The sequence below is a fragment of the Natator depressus genome, chromosome 2, assembly GCF_965152275.1.
Source record: "Natator depressus isolate rNatDep1 chromosome 2, rNatDep2.hap1, whole genome shotgun sequence".
NCBI classification, from domain to species: domain Eukaryota; kingdom Metazoa; phylum Chordata; order Testudines; family Cheloniidae; genus Natator; species Natator depressus.
Window position 1 is genome coordinate 102,722,051 of NC_134235.1, and position 26,209 is coordinate 102,748,259.

The 26,209-nt window shown below is 43.3% G+C and overlaps 1 protein-coding gene across 5 annotated transcripts in view; it reads right to left on the bottom strand.

The window, feature by feature from the left end:
- The window catches only part of CARMIL1 (capping protein regulator and myosin 1 linker 1), a 244,285-nt gene that overhangs the window by 19,094 nt on the left and 198,982 nt on the right, over window positions 1–26,209 (bottom strand). For 3 of the 5 annotated variants that reach the window (XR_012638120.1, XM_074944763.1, XM_074944761.1), the window contains exons 30-34: window positions 23,429–23,446; window positions 16,404–16,470; window positions 15,888–16,084; window positions 6,273–6,379; window positions 4,195–4,624 (exon numbers count right to left, since the gene is read on the bottom strand). Coding sequence is in view for 4 of the 5 variants with exons in the window: in XM_074944763.1 (XP_074800864.1) it covers window positions 4,195–4,624; window positions 6,273–6,379; window positions 15,888–16,084; window positions 16,404–16,470; window positions 23,429–23,446 (819 nt within the window). In the remaining variant the exon portion in view is untranslated. The remainder of the gene's footprint in view (window positions 1–4,194; window positions 4,625–6,272; window positions 6,380–15,887; window positions 16,085–16,403; window positions 16,471–23,428; window positions 23,447–26,209) is intronic. The other 2 variants (XM_074944764.1, XM_074944762.1) reach the window with 1 other exon arrangement.

Genomic DNA, 26,209 nt, shown 5'->3' on the forward strand with positions numbered 1-26,209 from the left:
GCCATCTTTTCATCTACTGTGCACCTGCTCATCATTTGTAACTTTAATAAGACTGCTGAAGGTCATGAATGAAGTAGTAAATTCCTTATGGCTTTGTTTTTACTTAGGATAGATCTGAATTTAAAGAACCATCTGTATCTTTAAGAAAAATTTAATTCACTAACATCAGAATCCTGATAAATCTGAAAACTTTAAGGGAATTGGTGATCCATCATTTAAGTTATGAATAAAAATGAAAGACTGAATTCTCCCATAACGAAACTAGTTGAGATCTGCTGGATTACTCAGAGTACTCAACTTTTCGTCAAAATGAAAACAAAGCTATTACATAGTTCAACCCTGCATGATGTACACGAACATTAACCATTCCTCTTTTGTGCAACACAGTACAAAGACTTGTGATTAATCTTAAACAAAGATAACTGAACTTCCTTTTTTGTACAGAAATCCTATTTTAATTCAGCTTTCTGACCACCACTTTAAAAATAAAACATTGCCAGGTCAAAAATGGCCCTATGTTGGATCATATTAAAGAAGTTCTGTATTAAAATCACAAATGAGTTTGATTCCCCATAGTTTAAACTCCAAGGTATTACTAATTAAGAGGTCTCTTGGTTTTTGGTACTGTTTCTCTCCCTCTGTGTGTGAAACTTGCAAGCTGCTAATTGCGTTAGTACGTTCTAAGACAGAGTCTGTTCTCAAAGCAATTCACAGAGAGAGAGACTCAAAGCAATACTCTAACAACAGAACCAGCACCCAGAGGCTCCCCGCCCTTTGGTTGTATTAACAATTGTGATTAAAATAGAGAGAGAGGATGTATGTGGATGGATGCTTGGTGTGGATAATAACTGAATGATCAGGGAGGTGCCAGCCTAAGAATCCAGTGTCCATCGGCTGAAGAAGGCGTCAAGTGGAAATAACCAGAGGACCCCCAGAGGGCAGACTGGAATCCACCCAACAGCCTCAAGAATGGGAGAACCAAAGAACAAGATAACATCTTGGAGCCGTCAGGAATGTGCTATCTGCTGATTGATTCAGCAACAGCATGATGAAGCAATTCCCATAGACTGGCATAGGAAGAAATTCCTATAAAAATAGACTCTAAAAAGTGAGAACTTTGGGGTCTGATTCTGCAAAGCAACTTCCAGGAGCATCAGATGAGCATCTGACAAGGCCCTGCTCCCTCCTCATGTCCAGGCCACCTGGCCAGTGATTTGGCATGAGCAACTCTAAGGCTGGTAACTATGATAACAACCTTGCAGAACCTGTGTGTGTGTGAGAATGAATGTGTGAATAAATATGAGATTGAATGGAATGTTATAGCTATAATTAACTGCTTACTATGATAACAACCTTGCAGAACCTGTGTGTGTGTGTGTATATATGTGAATGAATGTGTGAATAAATATGAGACTGAATGGAATGTTATAGCTGTAACTAACTGCTTACTCTGATTCTTTCTGTATTCACAATAAATGTGGTATTTTGCCTTTTTCCCTTTAATAAGATCCTGCTGTTTTTTATTTTATTGGTATAACACCTACGGGTTTTGTCTACACTGCAATTAGACACCTGTGTCCATCCTGTGCCAGCTGACTCAGGCTCGCAGGACTCAGGCTAAGGGGCTGTTTAATTGCAGTGTAGCCTTCAGGTTCTCGGGCTGGGGCCTGGGCTCTAGGACTCTGCAAGGTGGGAGTGTCCCAGAGGTCCAAGAAGTTTATACTGCAAAGAAAAAGCCCTGCAGCCAAACCCCTGGAAGTCCTAGTCAACTGGCACAGGCCCATCACAGGTTTTTATTTGCAGTGTAGGCATACAAAAGGTAAAGGTGGGTAAAACCCTAGCTTTTACAAAAACCTAAGACCAATAAAAAAGTTTCAGCAATTTTTTTTTTAAATTCCAATATAAATATTTCCCCCCCTCCCCAACGTCCCCCTCCCTTACACCATTGGGCAAGCGAATGGAAACTAGAAATGAATTACGAACAAACTGAGTAGTCTATTTTCTTTTCCAAGCTGAGAGAAATACAGAGAGTAAAGCAGCAGCATAGTTGAAAGTAAATAAAAAAATATTAGTACAAAAGGTGAGTGACCTTCTGTTTGTTCAATTTTTCAACCAATGATACCTGTGTTAACCCACTGATGTGAGAAGTGTGGTTACCTAACAATTTTTCAAAAAATTACAACATGCTGGTATTCCACAACTATAATCTTTAGATTATAAAGCCACTGAAGCAAGAATTCTGTTTTGAACAGCATCAAGCCCATTGTTGAATTGAACAATTAATTAATAGCACCGTGTGTTATGAAAGGTTAAGGGCCAGAATGTGATACTCTGACTCACATTCTATAGTACCTTACTCCTCAAACAGTCTCACTGACATCAACGAAACTAGTCACAGTACAGTAAACCCTTATATGACGCGCATTTATACAGAGCATTTTTGACATAACGAGGTTTTCCTTTAAAAAGAACAGGAGTACTTGTGGCACCTTAGAGACTAACAAATTTATCTGAGCATAAGCTTTTGTGAGCTAAAACCCACTTCAACGGATGCATGCAGCGGAAAATACAGTAGGAAGATATATATAGATATATACATACACACACACACACACAGAGAACATGAAAAAATGGGTGTTGCCATACACACTGTAATGAGAGTGATCAATTAAGGTGAGCTATTATCCTTTAGTGACTCATTTTTATGTTGCGCGCACTATTCTTATATAGTGCGTGCGCTCACGGGAGGGAGTTTGGGCACGGGAGGGTGTGCGGGGTGCTGGATCCAGAGGCCACTCACCTCGGGCGGCTCCCCATGCCTGCTGTTCCTGGCAGAGGTTAAGGCGCAGCCAGGCAGCTCTGCACACTGCCTCTGCCCGCGGGCGCCGCCCCCGCAGTCAGCGCTCGGGGAGGGACGGGGGCAGCACATGGAGCCTCCTAGCTGCTTGTGGGGAGGCGCCCATGGTGAGTGCCCCCTGGATCCGGCACCCTGAGCCTCCTCCCGCGCCCCAACCCGCTGCCCTGAGCGCCTCCAACATGTACAACTTTGTGATGTCAGGGAACTTAACCCTATTTTCCCCCAGTTCATACAACGCATTTTTATATTACACACCGTTTTCTAGGAACGTAACTACTGTGTTATATAAGGGTTTACTGTACTACTCAACGTGAGTCAGGATGGCAGGATCTGGCCCTAGTTGGGAAAGGAAATTTCTTTTGTAAAAAATATATGATTTTTAACTTGAGTGTCCCTTGAATAGCCTTTGGCTATTAGTGCTACAGGAATGCCTATAGATTAATGCAGAATGTCCTCATCTGACAGGCTAAGAAGAGTGTTCAATGCATTATAGTTTAAATCCTAAGAAGAAAAGCAGTTTTAAAGCTATTGCGCTCAGTGACAAAACTAGGTTTATATGGGACACAGTTACAGGAAGGTTACATATTAAGCTATACAAAGACACTGCTCCCTGAACAGTACTGAGAGCAGGGTTCTTTGTTCAATTCAATATACTACGCTATTTGCTCACTAAAAAAAGAGCTGAAATCCACATGTGACCAAATAGGTAGTTTCCATCTCTAGTTTCTATGATTATTTGTATTTTAAGGGCATAAAGAAAGAATAGGAATGACTAGATGTGGTACAAAAGGATTTGTAATAGGAGTAAAGGGATGCAATTAAAAGACAATTGAAACGGAGTATCAGCAAATATTGTTTGAAAGGGAGAATTATTCCCCGACACAAAGTAATTCATTTATAGTACAGTGCAAATGGTGGAAGAACCATTCCTTAATAGACCCATCCCCCAAAACAGAGGGGGCCCACCCATTTACCAACTTGGCTCACTCGTAAACTCAATCCTGACTGTAGGAAACAATCCTGCATAGGGCAGGGGATAGGGACTAACTGATCTTTAATTCTATGATACAGATTTCATTTATGTGCCAGTAAGTCACCCATGACATATAACATATGATACCCGAAGAAGAGCTCACTGTAAAAGCAAAAGCTTATCTTTCTCACCAACAGAAATTGGTCCAATAAAAAGTATTATCTCATCCATCTTGTCTTTCTAATATAACATAGCCAATATATTAAATGTTAACCTCTTACCCTTGTGTGCCTTTATAGGGCTCAGTTCTTTCCTACTTTTCATCAACTAGAGTCACCACAAATCAAAAATAAGCCGCCCTCACCTTCTGTGAAGAAGCTGCTCTCCTTTCCTGCTTGGCTTTCATTTCTGCTAGGAGTCCACTGCCCATCACTTGCACCCCATACCTACGCCCTCCCTGTGGGCTGCCTTTGTTGTCACCCCTCTCCGCTCTTGCAGCATCCTCTGGCTGTATCTCCTCTAGAGAGTCTGGTGTTTTTAATTCCTCGGCTTGTTCTGTGCCGCCATTCTGTTCAGCTGATTTTAGCTCCTTCTTAGTAGTGTCCACAGCTGGACTTTTGACAGCCCCTTTGGGTGACGAGGGCTCTTCTGCCACCAATACAGTCTGAGGACGTTCGGATTTGGATCGAGATTTAATTAAGTTGAGAAACCCACTTTTCCGAGAATCTCTTTTTTTCCTTTCATCACCCACTTCACTGGACTCGTTGGCGTCTGAACGTTTCATTGACGATCTCCTAATAAAACAGACACACAGACAAATGTTCATACATTCTTTGTTTTTTTTCCTGGAAAAATACCTGTTTTTAATAGTTTCAAAGATTTCTCTTGGGCAAAGCTAACCGTTTGCATCATCAGGAAGTTGCTCTGTGCCCAATTATTATCCAACGTTTATAAATGAGAAATTGATTATTATGATTGATGCTATTGGCCAAAGTCCATTAAAGTCACTAAGAACTGTAGGGCTAGCATTACTCATTGTGCCACAGAGGCAGGTCAGCCACTTAGGACACATTTCACTAATTTATTTTTAGGCGTACCTCTGGCCTGACTACTCCTATCTCTAAACTGCAAGTCGCATCAGAGTGGCTCTAATTCAGTCATCCCCCCAAGCATAATTTCCATGTGTCTGCTCTTTTAAAGGTATCCTCACCCCCACGAATAGCTACCAGCTACCATCATGACCCAGGTACTGGATAAAACACAACTTTTGGGGAGCTGCCCCTTTTAGTACTCCAGATCTCTGCACCAACAACCAATGCAGTTCCGATCAGCCATGTTCCCAACCCTACCAAATTCACAGCTTTTCTGGGAGAATGGTACATTGGGTGGCAACATATACACTACCTAATGTTTGCCCTGAAAAAACGTAAAATACTGATATGTTGCTCCATAAAAACAAAATCAGTGGCAACACAAGAAAAGTTTAAAGGTATACATAATTTGTATAAAATTCCCATAATTACTGCGTATAGCAGTTGTTCAAAACATTTCTTTTTTTAGCTAACATGATTTCACAGCAACTTACTGGATGTCATGTATGGTTTCGTATTTGCAATCCTGAATTACTGCCATCTGCTTGTCATTTTTGATATTTATCATTCACACTTAATTTTAACACTTCCTTTCCCTCTCTCCTCCAGCCATTTACCAATTTACACTTACTATTTACTTAAACATTTTACTTTTATTTACTTAATCAAAAATAGCAAATAACAGGTCACTTTAGGTAGTCTTGAACTAACTTTTGTTTGTACAGTCACACTAAAGAAACCAGAACATCTTACTGTTGGCTCTATAAAATATCCATCTAGTTTATACCCTTGTAGGCTGGATTTCTTGTTATGTGAGATGTAGAAGGCAGACCTTTTGGATTGAGTCATACACAAACAGAGCAATACAATTTTGTAAAACAAGTGTTTAATTTATACATATCAACATACATAAATCACTTCCCCATGTCATTTATGGAGGACAACAGTCTTAACTAAACACACATTAAAGATACAGGGCCAGAGCCTGAGCCACTGTGAATTGGTATCGCTCCAGTGATGTCATAATAAGTGATGTAATGAGTGATGCCATTTATGGGTATGAAGAAGTCAGTGGAGCTATGTTAATATACATCATCTGATAATCTGGGTGATAGTGTATATTAAAAGCAATTTATTTCAAAGTAAGCTTTTTAAAATGAGTAATCAAATTCACTGATATACTGGGCTATTAAGATATAGTCTGGTTTTGACAGTAGCTATGCAAATTGGAGACCTGAATATTAGACAAAGAAGTCAAATACAATGTGTTAACCATAAATATTCTATCCTCACAAACTATCAGTAAGAAAGCATGGTCTTTACTTTGACTCATTAGAGGATTTGAACATACTTTGAATCCATTTTTGTCACTTTCTTGGTGAAAAATTCATCAACACCTTCGTCCACTCTACCCATGAGGCCATTCTGTTCTCCTTCCTGAGGTGTTGCCCCACACACCTAATAAAGCAAACATAACATAAGAAACAAAGCATGGCAGTAAGAAATCTCACTTTTCAAAGATGCTGTAAGGCACAAGGATAAATATGAAATTAAACAATAGAGTTATCTTAACAGTGGTTAAGGAAATATACAAGTTGTAAAGAAAAGCCCTGACTAGCAAGCAGAAGGCAGGCCTTGAAAATAATAAATTATAAGGCCATAAGGAATGAAGAAGGGAAGATGTCTGGTTCAAAAGATTAACTAATAAGATAAGGGAAAGTTTCTAAAAAGAAGGCCTTTGACCAATAGGGGTGATTGCAGATGGTTTTAAGAGAATCAGTCGCAGAATGAGCCAACATGGCCCTTCCCAACGCATACACCAGAGTTAAAACCTTTGTGAATTCAAGTGCAATGGAAAGAACTGTGAGACAGCAAGGAGCAGGGCAGGAAAGGCCTTGGGAAGAAAGGAGGTGGTAAATCTCCCCTGGATTAAGACTGGAAATAAGGGTGAACTGTCACCAATTGGTTTTTAGCTCAAATCAGTAATTGGGAATGACATAATCTGTTTGGTCAAGGGTATAAAAAAGTAAAACTCTTAAAGGATTCATTGCTAATATCTGCCTGACCACGTTGGAGCCAACCAATGTGGATCTAAGCACTCTTGGGTTTAGCCCATTTATAAGTATCTTGATCAAAAACATATACACGTAACAGTGTTTGGATGTAGTAAACTACTTTTTAGGATGTTTAGAGCAATTGTACAGATGTCATTTGGCCTTTGGATTTAATAAAGATATTTGGAAACAATAACCCCAACTATACATACAATATGATGGGGGCTAATCTAGCTACAACTATTCAGGAGAAAGATCTTGGAGTCATCATGGATAGTTCTCTGAAGACATCCACGCAGTGTGCAGCGGCAGTCAAAAAAGCAAACGGGATGTTAGGAATCATTAAAAAGGGGATAGAGAATAGACGGAGAATATCTTATTGCCCTTATATAAATCCCTGGTATGCCCACATCCTAAATACGGCGTACAGATGTGGTCCCCTCATCTCAAAAAAGATATACTGGCATTAGAAAAGGTTCAGAAAAGGGCAACTAAAATGATTACAGGTTTGGAACGGGTCCCATATGAGGAGAGGCTAAAGAGGCCAGGACTTTTCAGCTTGGAAAAGAGGAGACTAAGGGGAGATATGATAGAGGTATATAAAATCATGAGTGGTGTGGAGAAAGTGAATAAGGAAAAGTTATTTACTTGTTCCCATAATACAAGAACTAGGGGCCACTGTTAGGATATAGATATTCAGGCCTGTCTGTAAAGGCCTATACTCTAAGAATTTAGGTGTATTCTTATCACTTGGCTAGTTAGAGGTATAAAAGAAAGAATCAAAATCACTGTCTGCCAGTGTAAGGTCCTTCTCTTACGGTGACAGTCTGAGGCCCTGTTCTTAGGCTAAGGCCTTTGGCTAAGCAACAGAGGAAGCCATAAGCTGGGAAGCGACCAGTCACATCCTCACATTCCAAACTAGTCACATTGAAAGAAGGTGCTATTGGGCTGTTAGGAATACACTCCTGTCCTGATAATGCCTATCACCTCCAGAGAAAGGGAAGTGCCTAGAAAATGTAAAAGGAAACTTAGTTTGATAGCATCCTGTCTGGCAAGAACTGACTTATCAATAGCTGGGATGTGAAATCCTCATTTCTTTGTTGTTCTATCACTGTAGTCCCCATTTCCCTATTTTTGTCTGTATAATCTCTGTCTGGTTCTGTGATTGTTTCTGTCTGCTGTATAATTAATTTTGCTGGGTGTAAACTAAGGTGGTGGGATATAATTGGTTACATAATCATGTTACAATATGTTAGGATTGGTTAGTTAAATTTCACGAAAATGATTGGTTAAGGTATAGCTAAGCAGAACTCAAGTTTTACTATATAGTCTGCAGTCAATCAGGAAGTGGGTGGGTGTGAGGGTGGGGGAAATGGGAACAGAGAATGAGGGTGGAGAAATTGGAATCATGTTTAGCTAAAGGGGGAAATGGGAACAGGGACACAGGTAAGGCTCTGTGGTGTCAGAGCTGGGAAGGGGGACACTAAGGAAGGAAACTGGAATCATGCTTGCTGGAAGTTCACCCCAATAAACATCGAATTGTTTGCACCTTTGGACTTCGGGTATTGTTGCTCTCTGTTCATGCGAGAAGGACCAGAGAAGTAAGTGGGTGAAGAAATAAGCCCCCTAACAGCCACCAAATGAAATTAATGGGCAACAGGTTTAAAACAAATAAAAGGAAGTTGTTCTTCACTCAGCGCACAGTCAACTTGTGGAACTCCTTGCCTAAGGAGGTTGTGAAGGCTAGGACTAAAACAGGGTTTAAAAGAGAACCGGATAAATTCATGGAAGTTAAGTCCATTAATGGCTATTAGCCAGGATGGGTAAGGAATTGTGTCCCTAGCCTCCGTTTGTCAGAGGATGGAGATGGATGGCAGGAGAGAGACAACTTGATCATTACCTTTTAGATTCACTCCCTCTGGGGCACCTGGCATTGGCCACTGTCAGTAGACAGGATACTGGGCTGGATGGACCTTTGGTCAGGCCCAGTATGGCCATTCTTATGTTCTTATTTATGGTTAAATTAGTGCCTGGTGGTTTCCCATATTAATAATTTAATATATTATTAATTCCAACAAGGCAAAAGCTCAAATCCTTTAAATTGTGTAGAAAGAGCAGTTATTTAGTATTCAAGCACACTTTTTTGTTAGCAGTTTTTCAGAATGGAACTCCTGATCTGTGTATTTACTGTAGATACTGGCAGAGACAGAATCTTTGTCAGCTGTTGTTCACCTGGTTTAGAGAGTGGTGTGAGTTCTAGTGGTCTGAATACAAAATTAGGAGCCAGAACTGTAGTGTACTAATTATGCCTCTAACAGACTGCCTCTGTGGCCTTAGGCAAGGCACTTTAGGCCAAAACTTTCAAACTGAATGCCAGATTTAGGTGACTAACTTTAGGCACCCAGCACTGACTTTCATTGAGAACTGTGGTCTAACTCCTCTTTGTGCCTTTGAAAAGTAGACCTTAAAGCCAAAGACAAAAGGAAGAGATTATCCAACGTGGGTGACTCTCTCACGGGAGTATTGTAAAGATCAGTTAGTGTTTATACAGCTCTCTGAAGATGAAACACACTAAATATTATGGGAGGGATTCTCTCCTTGGCTCTGCCTCTATATGCTGGTCTTCCATAATCCCTTTCTGCTGCCAAACTTCCATATCCAGGAGGGGGAGAACACTCCCAATTTAAACACTGAATAAAGCCTCTTTAGATGGCTCTAAAGAGGACCCTGCAACAGCCCCAGTTTTGGCAGTGCCACCACTCACAAGGCAGCACGAGGAAGTTGCTAACACGGCTACGACTCTGAAACTTAACTTAGATGGTCTCCCTAGGATGTCTAAATTACATCAGGGAATGCTCTGGCCCCAAAATCGAGAAAATATAAAAAGGTGGCATAAAGCCACCTTAGCCCCTCTGCACCTGAGATCCAGGTTCTGTGCTTCTAAGGGGCCAGGACAGATTCTCCTCTTACAGGTATGAGAGAACAATTACTGTTAATATCAAACCCTTCCTTATTAAGACAAATAAGAAAGTAGCCTGAATATGAACTAATGTATTGATACTGTGACAGGGTCGGGCCAGATGACTATAGGAGAGTGATAGAAGACAGATATATTCGCCCCAGGTTGAGTAGGTCCCTTTTCCCTGGGTAAGGCAACAGGGAAGGTTCCAGAACAAGAACTTTCTGGAAACAATTAAGACAGTCAGGCTGATTAGAACACCTGCAGCCAATCAAGAAGCTGCTAGAATCAATTAAGGCTGGCTAATCAGGGCACCTGAGTTTAAAAAGGAGCTCACTTCAGTTTGTGGCATGTGTGTGAGGAGCTGGGAGCAAGAGGCACTAGGAGCTGAGAGTGAGAACGCGGACTGTTGGAGGACTGAGTACAAGCATTATCGGACACCAGAAGGAAGGTCCTATGGTGAGGATAAAGAAGGTGTTGGGAGGAGGCCGTGGGGAAGTAGCCCAGGGAGTTGTAGCTGTTGCACAGCTGTTCCAGGAGGCACTCTAGACAGCTGCATTCCACAGGGCCCTGGACTGGAACCCGGAGTAGAGGGCAGGCCCGGGTTCCCCTCAAACCTCCCAACTCCTGGTCAGACACAGGAGGAGTTGACCTGGACTGTAGGTTCACGTAAACGGCCAAACTGAGGGCTGCCATGAATCTCCGAGGCGAGCAAATCCATCAATAAGCGCAAGACCCACCAAGGTAGAGGAGGAACTTTGTCACAATACATACATGAAACTTTCTGGTTCCTGAATTGCTGAGCCATGTGATGAGCTTTGTAATCTAATAAAATGAACAATAAGACAGTAACTAGAGCACTTATATACCTCTGCTGTGGCACTGTATTCCTCATTTGAAAATGTAAGTCCTTTTGGTAAAATTGCATTGTTTCCACTTAAAACAGAATGTATTCTTTTTTAATAAGGGAAACATCTTTTTCAAAGTAGCACAGTGATGACTTCTTTTTCTGAAAAGAATTTGTCTAATTGAAAATGTCAGAACATATGTAATAACACATATACTGACATCTGTTTTTGGACATCGATATTTATTGTCTCTGGATGTAAATATTTAGCTCATCAGTCAAAAAAAATCTTGATATTGACTTCAAGAGAAGTCAGAATCCATTTAATGTTGGCACTGAAACTCTCCAGAGAAACAAATATTTAAGTATCAAAGCCAAGAGCATTTCCTGAAGGAGGCAGGCATGTAACATTCTGAAAAAGAGGTAACTAATGTGAGGGGCTGGCTCTATCTGACACTGAGTCTGTCTGGTAAGCTACCGGCAGAAGACGCACACGAAAAACCACATAACCACAAGCCTGCAGGTGTGCACTGAAAAAAGACAGTCAAGTGCTTAAAACAGCTCCTTATATGGCAACAAAAGTAATGACAGAGGCAAACAAACAGAGGCAGGGGATTTAGCAGGGAAATTAGAGGGCAATTATTGGGCCAAGACCAAGACCAGAACTGCCCACCTAGGGAGGGGAAACGCAAAAGGATATCGGTGCTCACTTCTCGGGATGTGGGGGAGGGAACGAGTGTGGTACAGCTATGCTTCTGCAGGGTGTAGTTGAGCTTCTGCTACAATAAACGCACAACCGTAACTGAAGACTCCAATCTCCGTGTATTCCTGTGTCTCCGTTGGTCATGTCTGAAGACATAGGATATCCTAATTGCATGTCAGTCTGTCGTGTCTGAAGGCATGCCCCAACAACTAAAATTCTACCGAATACAGTGACTGCATCACTAACAATGTACAATCACCACCAAAATAACCAAGGCACAGAACGATTTTACAGATGCAACCTGTAATGCCAGTTATTGTTCAATACTGCAACAATATATTGATTTCTGCATATTTTATACTTTACTCATCTAATGCTGAGAAAATTGCATCAAATGTGTAAAATACATTCAGCAGAGAAAGTGGTCTTAGTTTCATTTTAAGTGATCCTTTTTTGTCTCTCTATGCTGTAAGAAAGTGGCCTGAAAGGAAAATTGAAAAAAAGCAAACAATTTAAAAAAAAAGAAAGAAAGAAATTCAGGTCCTTTCTTTACTGAATTACATGCAGGACTGGAAAAATCAGTGGGATAAGACCTCACAACAGACTGAATGCTGAACAACTGAGAATCATAGAATCATAGAATATCAGGGTTGGAAGGGACCTCAGGAGGTCATCTAGTCCAACCCCCTGCTCAAAGCAGGACCAATCCCCAATCAAATCATCCCAGCCAAGGCTTTGTCAAGCCTGACCTTAAAAATTTCTAAGGAAGGAGATTCTACCACCTCCCTAGGTAACGCATTCCAGTGTTTCACCACCCTCCTAGTGAAAAAGTTTTTCCTAATATCCAACCTAAACCTCCCCCACTGCAACTTGAGACCATTACTCCTTGTCCTGTCCTCTTCTACCACTGAGAATAGTCTAGAACCATCCTCTCTGGAACCACCTCTCAGGTAGTTGAAAGCAGCTATCAAATCCCCCCTCATTCTTCTCTTCCGCAGACTAAACAATCCCAGTTCCCTCAGCCTCTCCTCATAAGTCATGTGTTCCAGACCCCTAATCATTTTTGTTGCCCTTCGCTGGACTCTCTCCAATTTATCCACGTCCTTCGTGTAGTGTGGGGCCCAAAACTGGACACAGTACTCCAGATGAGGCCTCACCAATGTCGAATAGAGGGGAACGATCACGTCCCTCGATCTGCTCGCTATGCCCCTACTTATACATCCCAAAATGCCATTGGCCTTCTTGGCAACAAGGGCACACTGCTGACTCATATCCAGCTTCTCGTCCACTGTAACCCCTAGGTCCTTTTCCGCAGAACTGCTGCCTAGCCATTCGGTCCCTAGTCTGTAGCTGTGCATTGGGTTCTTCCGTCCTAAGTGCAGGACCCTGCACTTATCCTTATTGAACCTCATCAGATTTCTTTTGGCACAATCCTCCAATTTGTCTAGGTCCCTCTGTATCCTATCTCTGCCCTCCAGCATATCTACCACTCCTCCCAGTTTAGTATCATCCGCAAATTTGCTGAGAGTGCAATCCACACCATCCTCCAGATCATTTATGAAGATATTGAACAAAACCGGCCCCAGGACCGACCCCTGGAGCACTCCACTTGACACCGGCTGCCAACTAGACATGGAGCCATTGATCACTACCCGTTGAGCCCGACAATCTAGCCAACTTTCTACCCACCTTATAGTACATTCATCCAGCCCATACTACTTTAACTTGCTGACAAGAATACTGTGGGAGACCGTGTCAAAAGCTTTGCTAAAGTCAAGAAACAATATATCCACTGCTTTCCCTTCATCCACAGAATCAGTAATCTCATTATAGAAGGCGATTTAGAAGGAATGGATTTTTATTCAGTCTATTTAAAACTTGTTGGCCTGTTCTTTGTTAACACCTGTAACTACAATGCCTCAGAAAAACTTGGGAGAAAAGAGGTTTTTGTTAAAAATTTAGCACTCTCACCCTTTCAGGTAAGGGGGAGGGACTGCTTCAGATTCTTCTAGTAAAACCAGGGAAACCCAGACCTGACACTCCTGAAATAACTGGGGTAAACAAGCAGGAAATAGAAAACCACACTTTTCTTTAAGAACACCTGAAAGGTGTGATGTGTCCCTCCTCACCCTCCAATAAACAGCATAAAATAATAAATAATGACAACGAAGCATCCCCTCCTCTTTTACCGGTCACCTTGAGTCTGTGCAAGTAAGAAAAAACAAATGCCTTGTCATCCAAATGTGGTCACTGTTCCCAGAAATACTGCACTGACATAAGGAATAACACTTTCTTGTTCTTCAAAACAGTGAGCAAAGCTTTTCAAATACAAGATGCTATCTATGCTACGCTTCACATTTCCATGCCAGGTAACACTGCACTAAAAACCCCCAATCCTTCCTCCCTCCCCCCAGACAGCAGGATCCTCCAATTCTGAAAACATATGACTGCATGGAAGCAGAAGAAAATGGAACTTGACTCTGCCTGGACATAGTGCCGGTGCTAAGTTTTCCATAACAGAGGTATAGTCCCAGTGCCAGATGACCTCACTTACCCAGATGTCACAGGACACATTAAATAAGTTGAGACGACTGGCGGAAGTTTAGAAAGTGGGAGAATATGACTCAGTTTAGTATGACATTTGGAAAAACAAGGCTGTAGTGTACTGCAGTCGAAGGGCCAGCTAAGTCTCTGTCCCCTCTGCACAGTTCTGTCAGTACAAAAGAGATGGCAAGTTGACTTTAAAAAAGACCCAAACAGCTGGCTAGGGTTTCTTTTGGCACAGGGGAACTCCTGAGTGAAATAAAACTCTATACTATCTACTCTTGGCCTTTCCCAGCATAGGGAGTATTTGGCCACAGTGATTTCTGCTCCGGCAATCCCAGACCAGTGGAAGGGTCTCTAGGAGCCTGTTAACCAGCTAGTATAATTTTGGAGCAGTAATGAGGCTGCTCCAAGTTGCAGCAGGGGCCAAACTGGCCCCTGGGCTGCCTCTTGGATAAGGGGTGCTGACAAGTGATATAACACCATCTCTGCTCTCTTCAAGGATCTAGCTGTATAGCTTTAGATGCAAATTCTGTCTGCAGATGCCCATGCCAGAGAAAAAGCAGAACTGGGGTTGTTTACGTAGCAAAAAGAACCACAGAGACCCCACATATGTGTTTAACTGTGCTCCACAGGAGCTCCATCTGCAGCAGTGAAGTAGGTTGTATTTTTTGGTGCGGGCAATGGCATAGAGAGTGATCTGTTATTATTCAGATCCACTGGCTCAACCCGTGTCTTGAGTATGGGGTCACAAGTGGCTGCAGAGGTCCTGGAATGGTTCTACTGAGAGCTGCTGGAGACAGGAATACGTGCCAGTTTACTCAGGTTTTGTGCAGAAAAAGAAGGATTTCAGTGTCACCAAGTCTCACGATATTTAGTGTTTTTCCGGAGTAATGTGACTATGTGAGAATCTCAGCTTTCACTTAAAAATCGAAATAAGATTTTATCCCTCATGTTACAGAGAAAAGCTTGAAAAGGTGACCTGAGTGCACCCCTAAAGGCTCAAAAAACAGAGGCAAAGAAAAAATATATTTTTAAATCTCAAGATTTTAAAGACAATCTGATAATTGTGGGGGGCCTGACTCATGCTTTTTGAGTGCTTGGGGTTGGCAAAAGTGGGATTTAGTCTTTATTGTAAGAAACAACCAAGTACTAAGATCAGGGGTGGGCAAACTACAGCCCAGGGGCCACATCCGGCCCTCCAGCCTGTTTAATCCAGCCCTCGAGCTCCCGCCTGGGAGCTGGGTCTGGGGCTTGCTCTGCTCCCGCGCTCCAGCCGGGGAGCGTGGTCAGATGCCGCTCTGCGCATGTGTCGAGACTCCTAGAAGCAGCAGCATGTCCCCCCTCCACCGGCTCCTACGTTTAGGGGTAACCAGGGGGCTCTGTGCACTGCCCCCGCCCCAAGCATCACCCCTGCAGCTCCCATTGGCCGGAAACTGTGGCTAATGGGAACTCCAGGGGCAGCGCCTGCGGACAGAGTAGCACGCAGAGCTGCCTGGCTGCACCTCCACATAGGAGCTGGAGGGGGGACATGCCACTGCTTCCAAGAGTTTCTTGATGTAAGTGCTGCCCAGATCCTGCACCCTGACCTCCTCCCGTGTCCCAGCCCTGATCCCCCTCCTGCACTCCAACCCACTGCCCCAGCCCAGAGCCCCCTCCTGCACCCTGAACTCCTCATTTCTGGCCCAACCCCAGAGCCCACACCCCCAGCCAGAGCCCTCACCCCCTCCTGCACTCCAACCCCAATTTCGTGAGCATTCATGGCCCACCATACAATTTCCATACCCAGATGTGGCCCTCGGGCCAAAAAGTTTGCCCACCCTGACTTAGATCCTCAGCATCTTTTAATGGTCACTCACTGATGCTTGGCTGGGCTGCTGTTTTTTATTCCTTTTAGGCCTTAATTTTGTAAAGTGCTCCAGTTTTCTCCCTTCCTCGGATGGCAGCTCTGAGATGAATCCAAAAGTTCGTTTGTCCGGTCTGCTGGAAAGGAATGGTGGATCTTCTATATGGATAGGTACTTCTTCCAGTGCTTTATCCAGGTCAAATTCCATTTCTAAGAGCAATCAAAACCTTTAATGAGGACTTAATATGGTATTTTAAACAGAAAGTAATGGCATCATTTGCATTAGGACAGTAACATGTTTGTGGAAAAAGGTGGACTATAGCTAATAAATGTTTATTTCTGAAGTGTTTCACCATAGAAACTTCAAAAAATAAAGTAAGTTTGTTGGACCACAAACTGCGGTCCAGAGCGAGAGTCTTCTGCATTTTCAAATACAGAAACACTTTTCTCACCTTCTGAATGTAAGGAAGCAGTTTTAATAAATTATAAAGAAAAAAAGGGAAAAAAAAGAAAAAAGATACCCACTTACCAAAAGCCCTAGATACAGGCCGGAGCATTCTACTGTGGATGCTTTTCCTTTTAGACTTAGGAGTCATCTATGAATAAAAAATAAAATAAAGGGGTGCTTATTTGGATAGAAGAAATAGTTCAGAGTAATTCTTACCTTTAGAACCAACAAATCAGTTCATAAGGCATGTTTGCCTTGTAAATACAGGGAGGAACAGATCTTTTTTCTTCCTAAATACTTTAAAATTATCTGACATTTCATTGATATGAACCGATTGTACACCAGTGAGGCAGGGCTAGAACTGAGTCTAAAACATCCAACTGATTTCAAGCTTGAAATATAAGTATCACTGAACTTTACAAACATTAGTAAAGTGATTCTCGGCACAAGTGAGGCTACTTTATCTCAGTTTTACATATGGGGAAAGTGAAGTACAAGGAGTTAATTGAGTTGCCCACTACTCCACAGTAAGTCTGTGGCAAAGCCAGAAATAGATCCCAGTTGTTCGGACTTCTGTTGCAACGACAAAACCATGCTTCCTCCGTTCATTTATCAATGATACCTTATTGAAATCAATCAAAAAATTTAGGCATATAGGTCTTTTGTCACCACCCTAAGGTTCTCCATGTCCCTTACTACCACAGATTGTGTCTTTTAAAGCCTATTTCACTTCCTTGTCAGCCAGATGAATTGCTGAGTGTGCTGCAGTTTTTTGTTTAAATTTGTTAAAAGCAATTATTTTTTCCTAATAGCTAAATGCCCTATTTTCACACAGCACTTTTGACATTCCGTTGCTTAATTACTACTCTGGCTTACACACAGGCTTGGCAGAATTCAATTTTTGTTTTTCTCATTTCAGTGATTAATGTTGATTTTTATTTTTAACTGTTTTTATTGTTACAGTTGCTGGAAACTCAGGAGGGGCGCTGTAGGGTTGGGGTTAAGGCTGCACTGAAAGCAAGGCTGCAAGGGGCTCCCAGAACTGACAAGGGGCCTGCTGCATGGCTGAGGGGCCCAAGACACTGGGGCCCAAGATGCACGAGAAGCTGCATTCCTGGTCCCATAGAGACCCACAGCCAGGAATGAGAGGACGATGACGAGCCCCATCCATAGGGTGCTGCTGAACAGTTTCTGCCCAGGGATGGCTCTCATACTCCTGGTTGGTAAGGGAGCAGGGCTGTGAGAGTGGGGATGCAGAGGAGACCCTTGGCTAGGACTATGAGGAGAACAATGAGCACCCTGCAGCAGGGGGTAAGGGGCACCCGCAGCTGAATGTCTCCTGCTTGGGAATGGAGCCAGTCAGCAGTAGGGTGACCTCCCTCAGCACCAGGGACTTGTCCTCCTCCTCACAGCTCTGGCAAGGGGTCTCTGCTCTGCCCCGATAGGACTGCAGCCTTTCCCATACCTTGTGCCTGCAGGGATTGGGTGTCACCAGCCCTGCAGCAGCAGTACAGGGTGCCCTCTCCAACCCTGCTGGTCACAAACCCACTTCTTCATTCGCCTTCCAGGAGTGTGAAAGACATCCCTGGGTAGGAGCCATTCAGCACTGAGGTGGCATCCCCCGTGGCCAGGGACTTGACCACCTTGTGGCCCTTGCCAGGCATCTCTGCTCCACTGAGCCAGGACCACAGCCTCCCCACACCTGCCGGGATTAGGTGTCACCTGCCCTGCGGCAGCACAGGGAGTCATCTGCAGCTCTGCTGCCACGGACCCGGTCTCTCTCTCTCACTCCAGTGACAGCAGGACTGCAGAGGGCTCCCGGTGTTGCTGCAGGGCTGGTGATACCTGATCCCAGAAGGTGCAGGGTGGGTAGGGAGAGGCTGCACTCTTACCAATTGTATATTTTTTCCTGTCGATTTCAGCGTGTCAGGAAATTGAATCCTGCCAAGCCCAGTTACAGATTCCCCAAGTATATGTAGTAGTACTAGAAGATATAACTCCGGGATGTCTTTAAAAAGTGGAAACCAGCTTTTATCAGCGATATCTCTGGCAATGTCAGGGTTTCCACAAGTATGGATTATATTCACAGAATATAAATTCAAAAATTTATTTATTGAATGTATACATTATTATTAGATGACTTTTTCACTCCTAGATTAAAGAAAATGTTGTGTTAAGGAAACAACTGACAGACGTAACACCTCACATTGTTCATTGGAAGAAAGACACATTTATTTTGCTCTATGAAGTATCCTGAAAGTTCATATGGTAAGAAAGGCTTTTTGCAATGGATAAGGCAGGTATCAGCAATTCTGAGCCTCATGTAATTTAATGTGGACAAAGAAGCTAAAACTATAAAGTGTGCTTATCTTTTGAGAAGTCACTCTAAAAAAATGACAACTTCTTACTCACACAAATCTGTTTCCACTGAGTCACGGAACTCTTTATCTGCTTGCTTTAGCGGCATATGTATATTTCCACCTACTGTTTATTCCTGTTAACAGTAGAATATCTACACAACTGAGAGAGAGTCAGCAGGCTGGATTCTATTCTGGTTTACGCACAATCAACAGAATTGTTAATCAAGTTCTAGCTTCAGAAATCTTCAGATGATGCTTGAGCCTGAGAGGGTGTACCTAGGCACCAAGACTTCAGAATGAGTTTGCAATATGGATGGTTTAATTTTTAAAAAGAGTTTTCTAGCTTTTTATTTATAGGAAATTTAGTGAAAAACATAATTAGATAAAATAATGACAATTCAAATGATTTATAGATGTGTGCACGCAATATATATACACACACACATACTTCAGTTGTCTGCATCAGTATTTCCATCTGAATGGCTGCAACTTTATACTATTCAGACCTGGACAAAATTATGACAGATTTTCATATTAGCATTAAACGGTTTACCTGCCTCCACTTGATCAAATAAATAAATAATAAAAAGGAGAGGCCAGACTACATAGTAGTCTGATTGTATCTTTTGAGCAACAGAGATGTTTTCCCACTATTATTATAAAGTATTGTCTGAAGCCAACATGCCTTTATGTGGCAGGGAGTTTCCAGTTCCAGAGGATGTCATATTTGACACACATCAATAAATAACAGTTTCATGAGCAACCAGGAAGAAGTCATCAGCAGCACCTTTTCCATTGTCATCTGAGCACATTTAGCATTTAAGTCATGGAGTAACAATAAACTTGAAGCCCCAGAGTGCGGTTTTATTTCTGACACTTTTCAGAGTATAGCGGCACTTCAAATTGAAAAGTGCTTCTGTAATGCTCCATAATACAGAGCAAGTGGAAAGAACAAGCCAGGAGCACAGACACTATAGTGACAAGTACTATAAAATGGCTATCAATAAAATAAATGCAATTTTTATATCAAGATTCATCAGCCAGGCACAGGCTCTATCAGCAGCTTGATGGAACTGTACAGAACCACTCAGCTAAACATGTAGTAGACAAGAGCGAATGCAATTAGTGGACAGCCATACACCAGAACAGTTGCTTGTCCACTCCAGCAGAATTGGAATTACAAGCAACATCTGTGTCTGAAATGGTTAAAGGCATTTCAACTCTAATTACAAGAAGCTGAAGCCAGTTTAGCATTGAGCGGGGTCAGCAATTAGATCACTATTCCAGTTCCTGGTTGTATTAGCAATTGTGGCCTATTCCTCACAATAATGTATCTGTGTGTATTTTAGTCCGATTGCTGTTCTTTGTGGTGATGTAATTGGAAATCAGATCCACCAAACTGATGAGTTCATGCTCTGAAGATCAGAAACAGTGACAAAAAATAGGGTGATGGGGGATTATCCAACATCTCATCAACTGACATTTGCATTCACGGGGAACGACAGACAGTATTTCAGTTTGAACAGGTGTTCTCGGAATAACAGTTGGGATCTACAAGAGCTGCATAGGCACTAGAACAGGGGTCTCAAACATGCGGCGCGCGGGGCTATTTCCTGCGGGCCCCACCCCCCACCCCCATCCCCACCCACCAGCCTACCTCCAGGCCAGGGGTGGGCAAACTAGATCCCACGGGCCGGCTGGCCCGTGGGATTGCCCCCCCATGGCCCTGCGAGCCCCGTGCCGCTCCCTGAAGCGGCCGGCACAACATCCCCACGGCCTGGGGGGGAGGGGCAGAGGGCTCCGTGCATTGCCCTGGCTTCCAGGCGCCGCCCCCCGCAGCTCCCATTGGCCAGGAACAGGGAACCACGGCCAATCGGAGCTTCAGGGGAGGTACCTGGAGGAGTGGCAAAAGCAGCGCACAGAGCCCTGTGCCCTCCCCCACCCCCCTCCCTCCCCTGGGCCACAGGGACGTGGTTTGGCTGCTTCCCAGAGCGGAGCGGGGCCGGGGCCGGGGCAGGGGCAGGCAGGGAGCCTGCCCTGGCCCCAGTGCGCACCACTGCCACCCTGGAGCTGCTCTAGGTAAGCGGTGCCGGGCCAGAGCCCAAACCCCTCCTTCACCCCGCCGCCCAACTCCCTGCCCTAAGCCCCCTGCCTGCACCTCGCAGCCCTCCTGCACCAACTCCCTGCCCTGAGCTCCCTGCCTGCACCCCAACTCCCTGCTGCACCCAAGCTCCCTGCCCTGAGCCCCCTGCCTGCACCTCAACTCCCTGCTGCACCCAAGCTCTTTGCCCTGAGCCCCCTGCCTGCACCCCAACTCCCTGCTGCACCCAAGCTCCCTACCCTGAGCCCCCTGCCTCACCCCGCACCCCTCCTGCCCCCGGGAGCACAGTTGGGGTGTGGACTTCGGGGAAGGGGTTGGAATGGGGGTAAGGAAGGGGTGGGAAGAGGCGGGGCAGGAGCGGGGCCTCATGGAAGGGGTGGAATGGGGGTGGGGGCGGGGCAGCGAGGGGGAGGGAGTGTCAGTGATGCAGCCCTCGGGCCAATCCACTACTCCTCATGTGGCTCTCATAGTCATTTGAGTTTGAGACCCCTGCACTAGAATGCCAAATTGGGGCACCGCTACAAAGCAGTATAGGACAAGCACTGAACTTCTTGCACTGATGCTCCCAGACACGCACTGGATGTCATCTTCACTGAGATGTCAGTGGAAGGGGAGACTATGACCCCTGATCAGGCTCAGGCTGGTGATCATGTGTCAATCTGTGGACATGAATCACCACTAAAAGTTCTTTGCCAGCTAAGCAGGACCCACCAACTGCAGTGTTTGCCAGGGCTGGAGGTGGAAGGGTATAAATGCTATCCACTTGCCAGGGCTGCATGAGGAGTGGCTATACATACAATTTTATTTGAAAACTCTTAAGTTGTCTAAACCATTTAGATTTTGTACAAGTAACAAGATGGGCTTCTTACCAAGTGACCTTTCTGGATCACAGGCGCAGCAAAATGGGTCAAAGTGTTGTTTTAAACATGCCAGTGTGCTCTTTTTAGACGCTATTAGAAGACTTAATCTCAGCCAGTGTGCAATATCCTCTGGCAGCCCAGGATGTTTCATTACTACAGAGGACATGTGAACTTCCGGATCGTGACCTCTCTTCCAGTCTGAGATGGTGGGCTTGCATCCAATTTCCTACAGTAACCAGAGGCTATTCAGACTTCCCTATGGCCAGGCCCCTTCTACCTTCACTCAACAATTCTCCGCCTTCGGCCATACAAACAGAGGAGCGACTCAGTTCTTCTGCCTCCTGTTACAATCCTGGCTTTTACAGACACATTTTGGGGTTGCAGTGAGTGACATTTCCCCCCAGATTTTACCTGAATGGGTCAACGCACTGAGCTTTTTCTGGCCCATGCTCCCTCCACCCTCCCCCACTCTTCCAAGCATGGTGCAGGTGGCTGAATGGAATAGACAAAGGGCTAAGGGCTGCTCTGTCTATGAGGAGACTCACGTAGAAGCCACACAGAGAGAGCTTTGCTACACTTACTCCCAAGTCCACAAACCCTTGCTTTGCCAGGGACAGGAGCTCAGAATCTAGATAGCATGTTGAGGTCTCTGTGTCTACTCACACCAGTTATTTCCCCTGTGGAGGTGCACCCATATAAGTGGGTCAGCCCTCTTCAGTAGCAGGGACCCAACAAACTGAACCATGCTCACTGATTAAGGACTCTTTAACGGGAGGGTCAGATATTCCCATGAAGCTGCCCTGGTCCAATCTGCCTCTGAACTCCCAAGTCCCATGCCATTTTCTTAAGTAACTGAGTCACTTTACCAGATCCCTTGCCTTCTGACTCTAATTCTTGCCCTTCTGGAATCTCTTGGGGCTATCCCCCTATATTTCTTCTCCAATTATATAACTAAACATGGAGAAATGCTGGGGCATGGGGAAAAAACAACTAGAACCACATATAAACAAACACTCAGGGCACTTTTCTAGGTTTTAGTAAACAATGTGTGGTAAGCAGCAGAATGTTTTATCTTTACAAAACAGTCATGTAGATTAGAACAACTGATATAACTCCCAAAATGATCAGGATATGGCACTTTCCACATTCCCCCCACCCCTCCAAAAGTTTTCAAATTTGATCTTGTTCCACCCACAGAAGCCCAGTGATTTGCCTTCTCTCCCTTCATTCCCATTTTACTTTTCAAAAATTTGTTTAGAAACCCCACAAAAACCTACGTAAGAATTTTCCACTTGTAAAAAAGCAGAGAAAGTGATGGTGTAGAAAGTTAATTGTGAGACCAGCATTCATAAACTAGGTACTATTCAATGTGACAAAGAAAAACAAACCAGCCCAAACACAATGACCTAATGGTCTCTTCAATCTCAAATTTCTATGACAGGAAAATTTCAATTTTCATTTCATTAAGATGGACTTGGCTTCAATACAAAACTGAATGAACAGAGTTTTCTTGAGCAGTAACATTTTTGTTTGTACCTCTTTCATCAGCACTCTGCTTCATTTAGTCTTCAAGTCCAGGGCTGTTTTAAATTCATCAGACGTTATGTTAGCTCAACCTTCTTGTAAAACCTAATCTCACCTCTAAATTGCTCCGTATTTCATTCAGTAACTGAAGATGGATGACACTACAATCTCCCAGGAGACTAGGAAGGCAGTACAGAAGCAAATGGAGCACAAAAACATAAACAAGTAGGCCAGAAAAAGCAAAGCTAAAAAAATACTTACACTTGTACAGCAGAGAGTCTCCATGCAGCAAAAAAAAAAAAGAAAGAAAAACAGAATATGAATGGAGGGAAGACAAAGCAACAGCAGTTCCCAAGGAGAGAGGCAAACTAAAAGTCACCAAAAGTAAAGAAAACTAAAGCTGAAACACTTACAAGTCTTAGCAGGAAAGGTGATATGCAAGAATGAGATAAAAACCCTTCACACAGAGAGGCATGGCAATAGTTTTCTCTTCTCCATATTTGGATGTGATATTTAACCAGGGATGTGGTCTCTGGCTAAATTAAGACCTGTAATTTTCAACCAATGCAGCTCCACCAATGGTAGCAACACCTGCACTCTGACTATGCTCAGGCTTCCGCTGTTGCTATTACTAGTGGAGTCTTACCACAACAAGGTAACAGTCCAAGGAGAGGATGGGATGTAAATTAGGTTCATCTTAGTCTTAAATGTGGACACTAACATGCAGAATAGAGATCCAGAGGTAACATAGTTCCATAAGAGAGAGTTTAGAGTAAGGAAAAAGCTTACATTTAATACCATGTCTTAAATTTTCACAAGAACTTCTGCTGTAATCAAGTGCCACAGATATTCTCATCTTCTTCAGACTGAAAAATTAATACCCTCAAGTATCCTGTTTAACTGTACTGTAATGAGTATTGCATTTTAATGGTTAATATGCTGTCCTTTAGCTTGTCAAGAAAAGGCCAGCCCTGCAACAGAACGCTGTATTCTTAGTAATGTGAAGTTCATTGTTTAGGTTTTCAAGGGACAGAAAAGCAATCATATTATTTTTTCTTTATGTTTTATATTTTCTGCAGTAATGATCCTCTTGTCAGACAGTTAATTTCCTTGAAGTTACACTCAGCTACATGTCTCAAAGACAGAAGTGCTTCTGAAGGACAAGAACAAAATCCTCACATAAGCACCATGTCCTTTATCTCCTCACTTGACTCAGAAATCCCATTTGGCTGCAGTGCATGCAGTCTTAGCTTTATTCACAACTGAATTCTCCTCCAATATTTGTCTGGGCAAACCCACCTGTTATCATGGCTGCAGCATTAGTTTTGTATGCTGGTCCCCCACACTTCCGCTGGAATCCTCTTCTGTACTTTCATTTAGTCTCATCTTGACTGACTACTTTAACTACATTCTCTAGAGTTACCCCAAAGTCCTGGTTGTCCAGAATCTACCTGGGGCAGAATCCTTCTGCCCTCTTCCTCAGACATATATGGCTACCCCACTCTTACCCTGAAACACCTCCTCTGGGCACCAAATCATTTCATGATCCACGTCAAACTGCCTTTGTTTTTGAAAGCATCCATAAAACTTGCCCCCACCCCCGCTTCCTGTCTCTGGAGCCATCTCTCTCTATTCCGCTAAATTCCCTCTGCCAGGGATTCATCTCTGTCCCTTATTAGGCTTTGTGGTGGTGGGAAAGCCTGCTCTCCCACAGAGCTCCTGCCTTCTGGAACAGTCTTCCTGTTCCTCTCCAAAACACCTCTTTAAATATCCTCTGGAAACTTGTATTTTCAAAGATGACATGGAAAACATTTTAGGCTGGGGATCATGACTTGCCTTAGCTCTATAGGGTGCTAATTATTTAAGAGACTTTTTGATAGCGCTCTTTAGTGCACTGCTATAGGTGCTGGGCTGTTCAGTGAAGTGCTGTTGTGTTAGATCCCCTTAGTGGAATATAAACTATGTGGTCTGCGGTGCAGATGCCATGCGGCACACAGAGCCTTAAACTGGAGGAGCTGGTCCATTATATTAATTGTTGTGAATAGTGCACAGAATTGGGATGGAAATAAAAGAACTTTCTGATTGTTTTCCTCTTTTTCTTACTAATCTGTTGAAGTAATGAAAATGCTGTTTTAAAGCATATTTATTTTATTTTCATAGCTGCTAGAATGGAAAACACCCTCGCACTTTTCCATTGTCTGTTAAGTACCTATTGAGTGCCTTCATTTTGTATAGACATTACCCATCACTTATTCTGTCTGTGGTTTGACGCTTACTTGAAAAACAATATTAGAAACTCCTTAACCCCCTAACTTTTTTCAATATTGTGTCTTTTTGGCTAAAAAAACCCCAATGAATATTATGTAGTTTGGGCCCAAAATGTTACCTGCCTTAAAAGTGTAGAATCTTTTGAGAAATCTCTTTCCAAAACTAAAGAGCTCTTACGATAAATCTCTCCCCCTGGCATTTAGAAATCAAACTACAGCAAAACCTTTCTTTATAGCCACTATTCCTGGTAATGCTCTGCTACTGCTGCATAGGTACCTTGAGCAATCAGCTGAGATTAGCGCCTCAGGAAGAGACAGCTTCCAAAGAGCTTGCAATCTAAGGCCCTGGTCCAACAAAGACTTATGCAAATACTTAACTTTCAAGGTTTGAGTAGTCCCATTGAAGTCGACAGGACTACTCACATACTTAAAGTTACAGTGTACTTAACAGCTTTGCTGGATTGGGGTCTAAAGAGACAAAGCAGACAAAAAGGAAACATTATAATCCTCATTTGACATATGGGGAAGGCACAGAGACTTGCCCAAGGTCATGGAGGAAACTGACTGCAGAACTAGGGTCTGACTCCAGATCGAGAGAGTCCCCTGTAAAATGTCTTCCTTTTCATCTGTCAAAATAAATACAAGTTAAAATAACAACTCCTAGAGTAAGTGGGGACACCATTACTGAAGATGGAGCACAAAAGAGAATGTAAACCTCAAAGAGCTTCATTGAAAATGAGAGTGGGAAGGAGGAGAGGGGAAATTGCCAAATGGG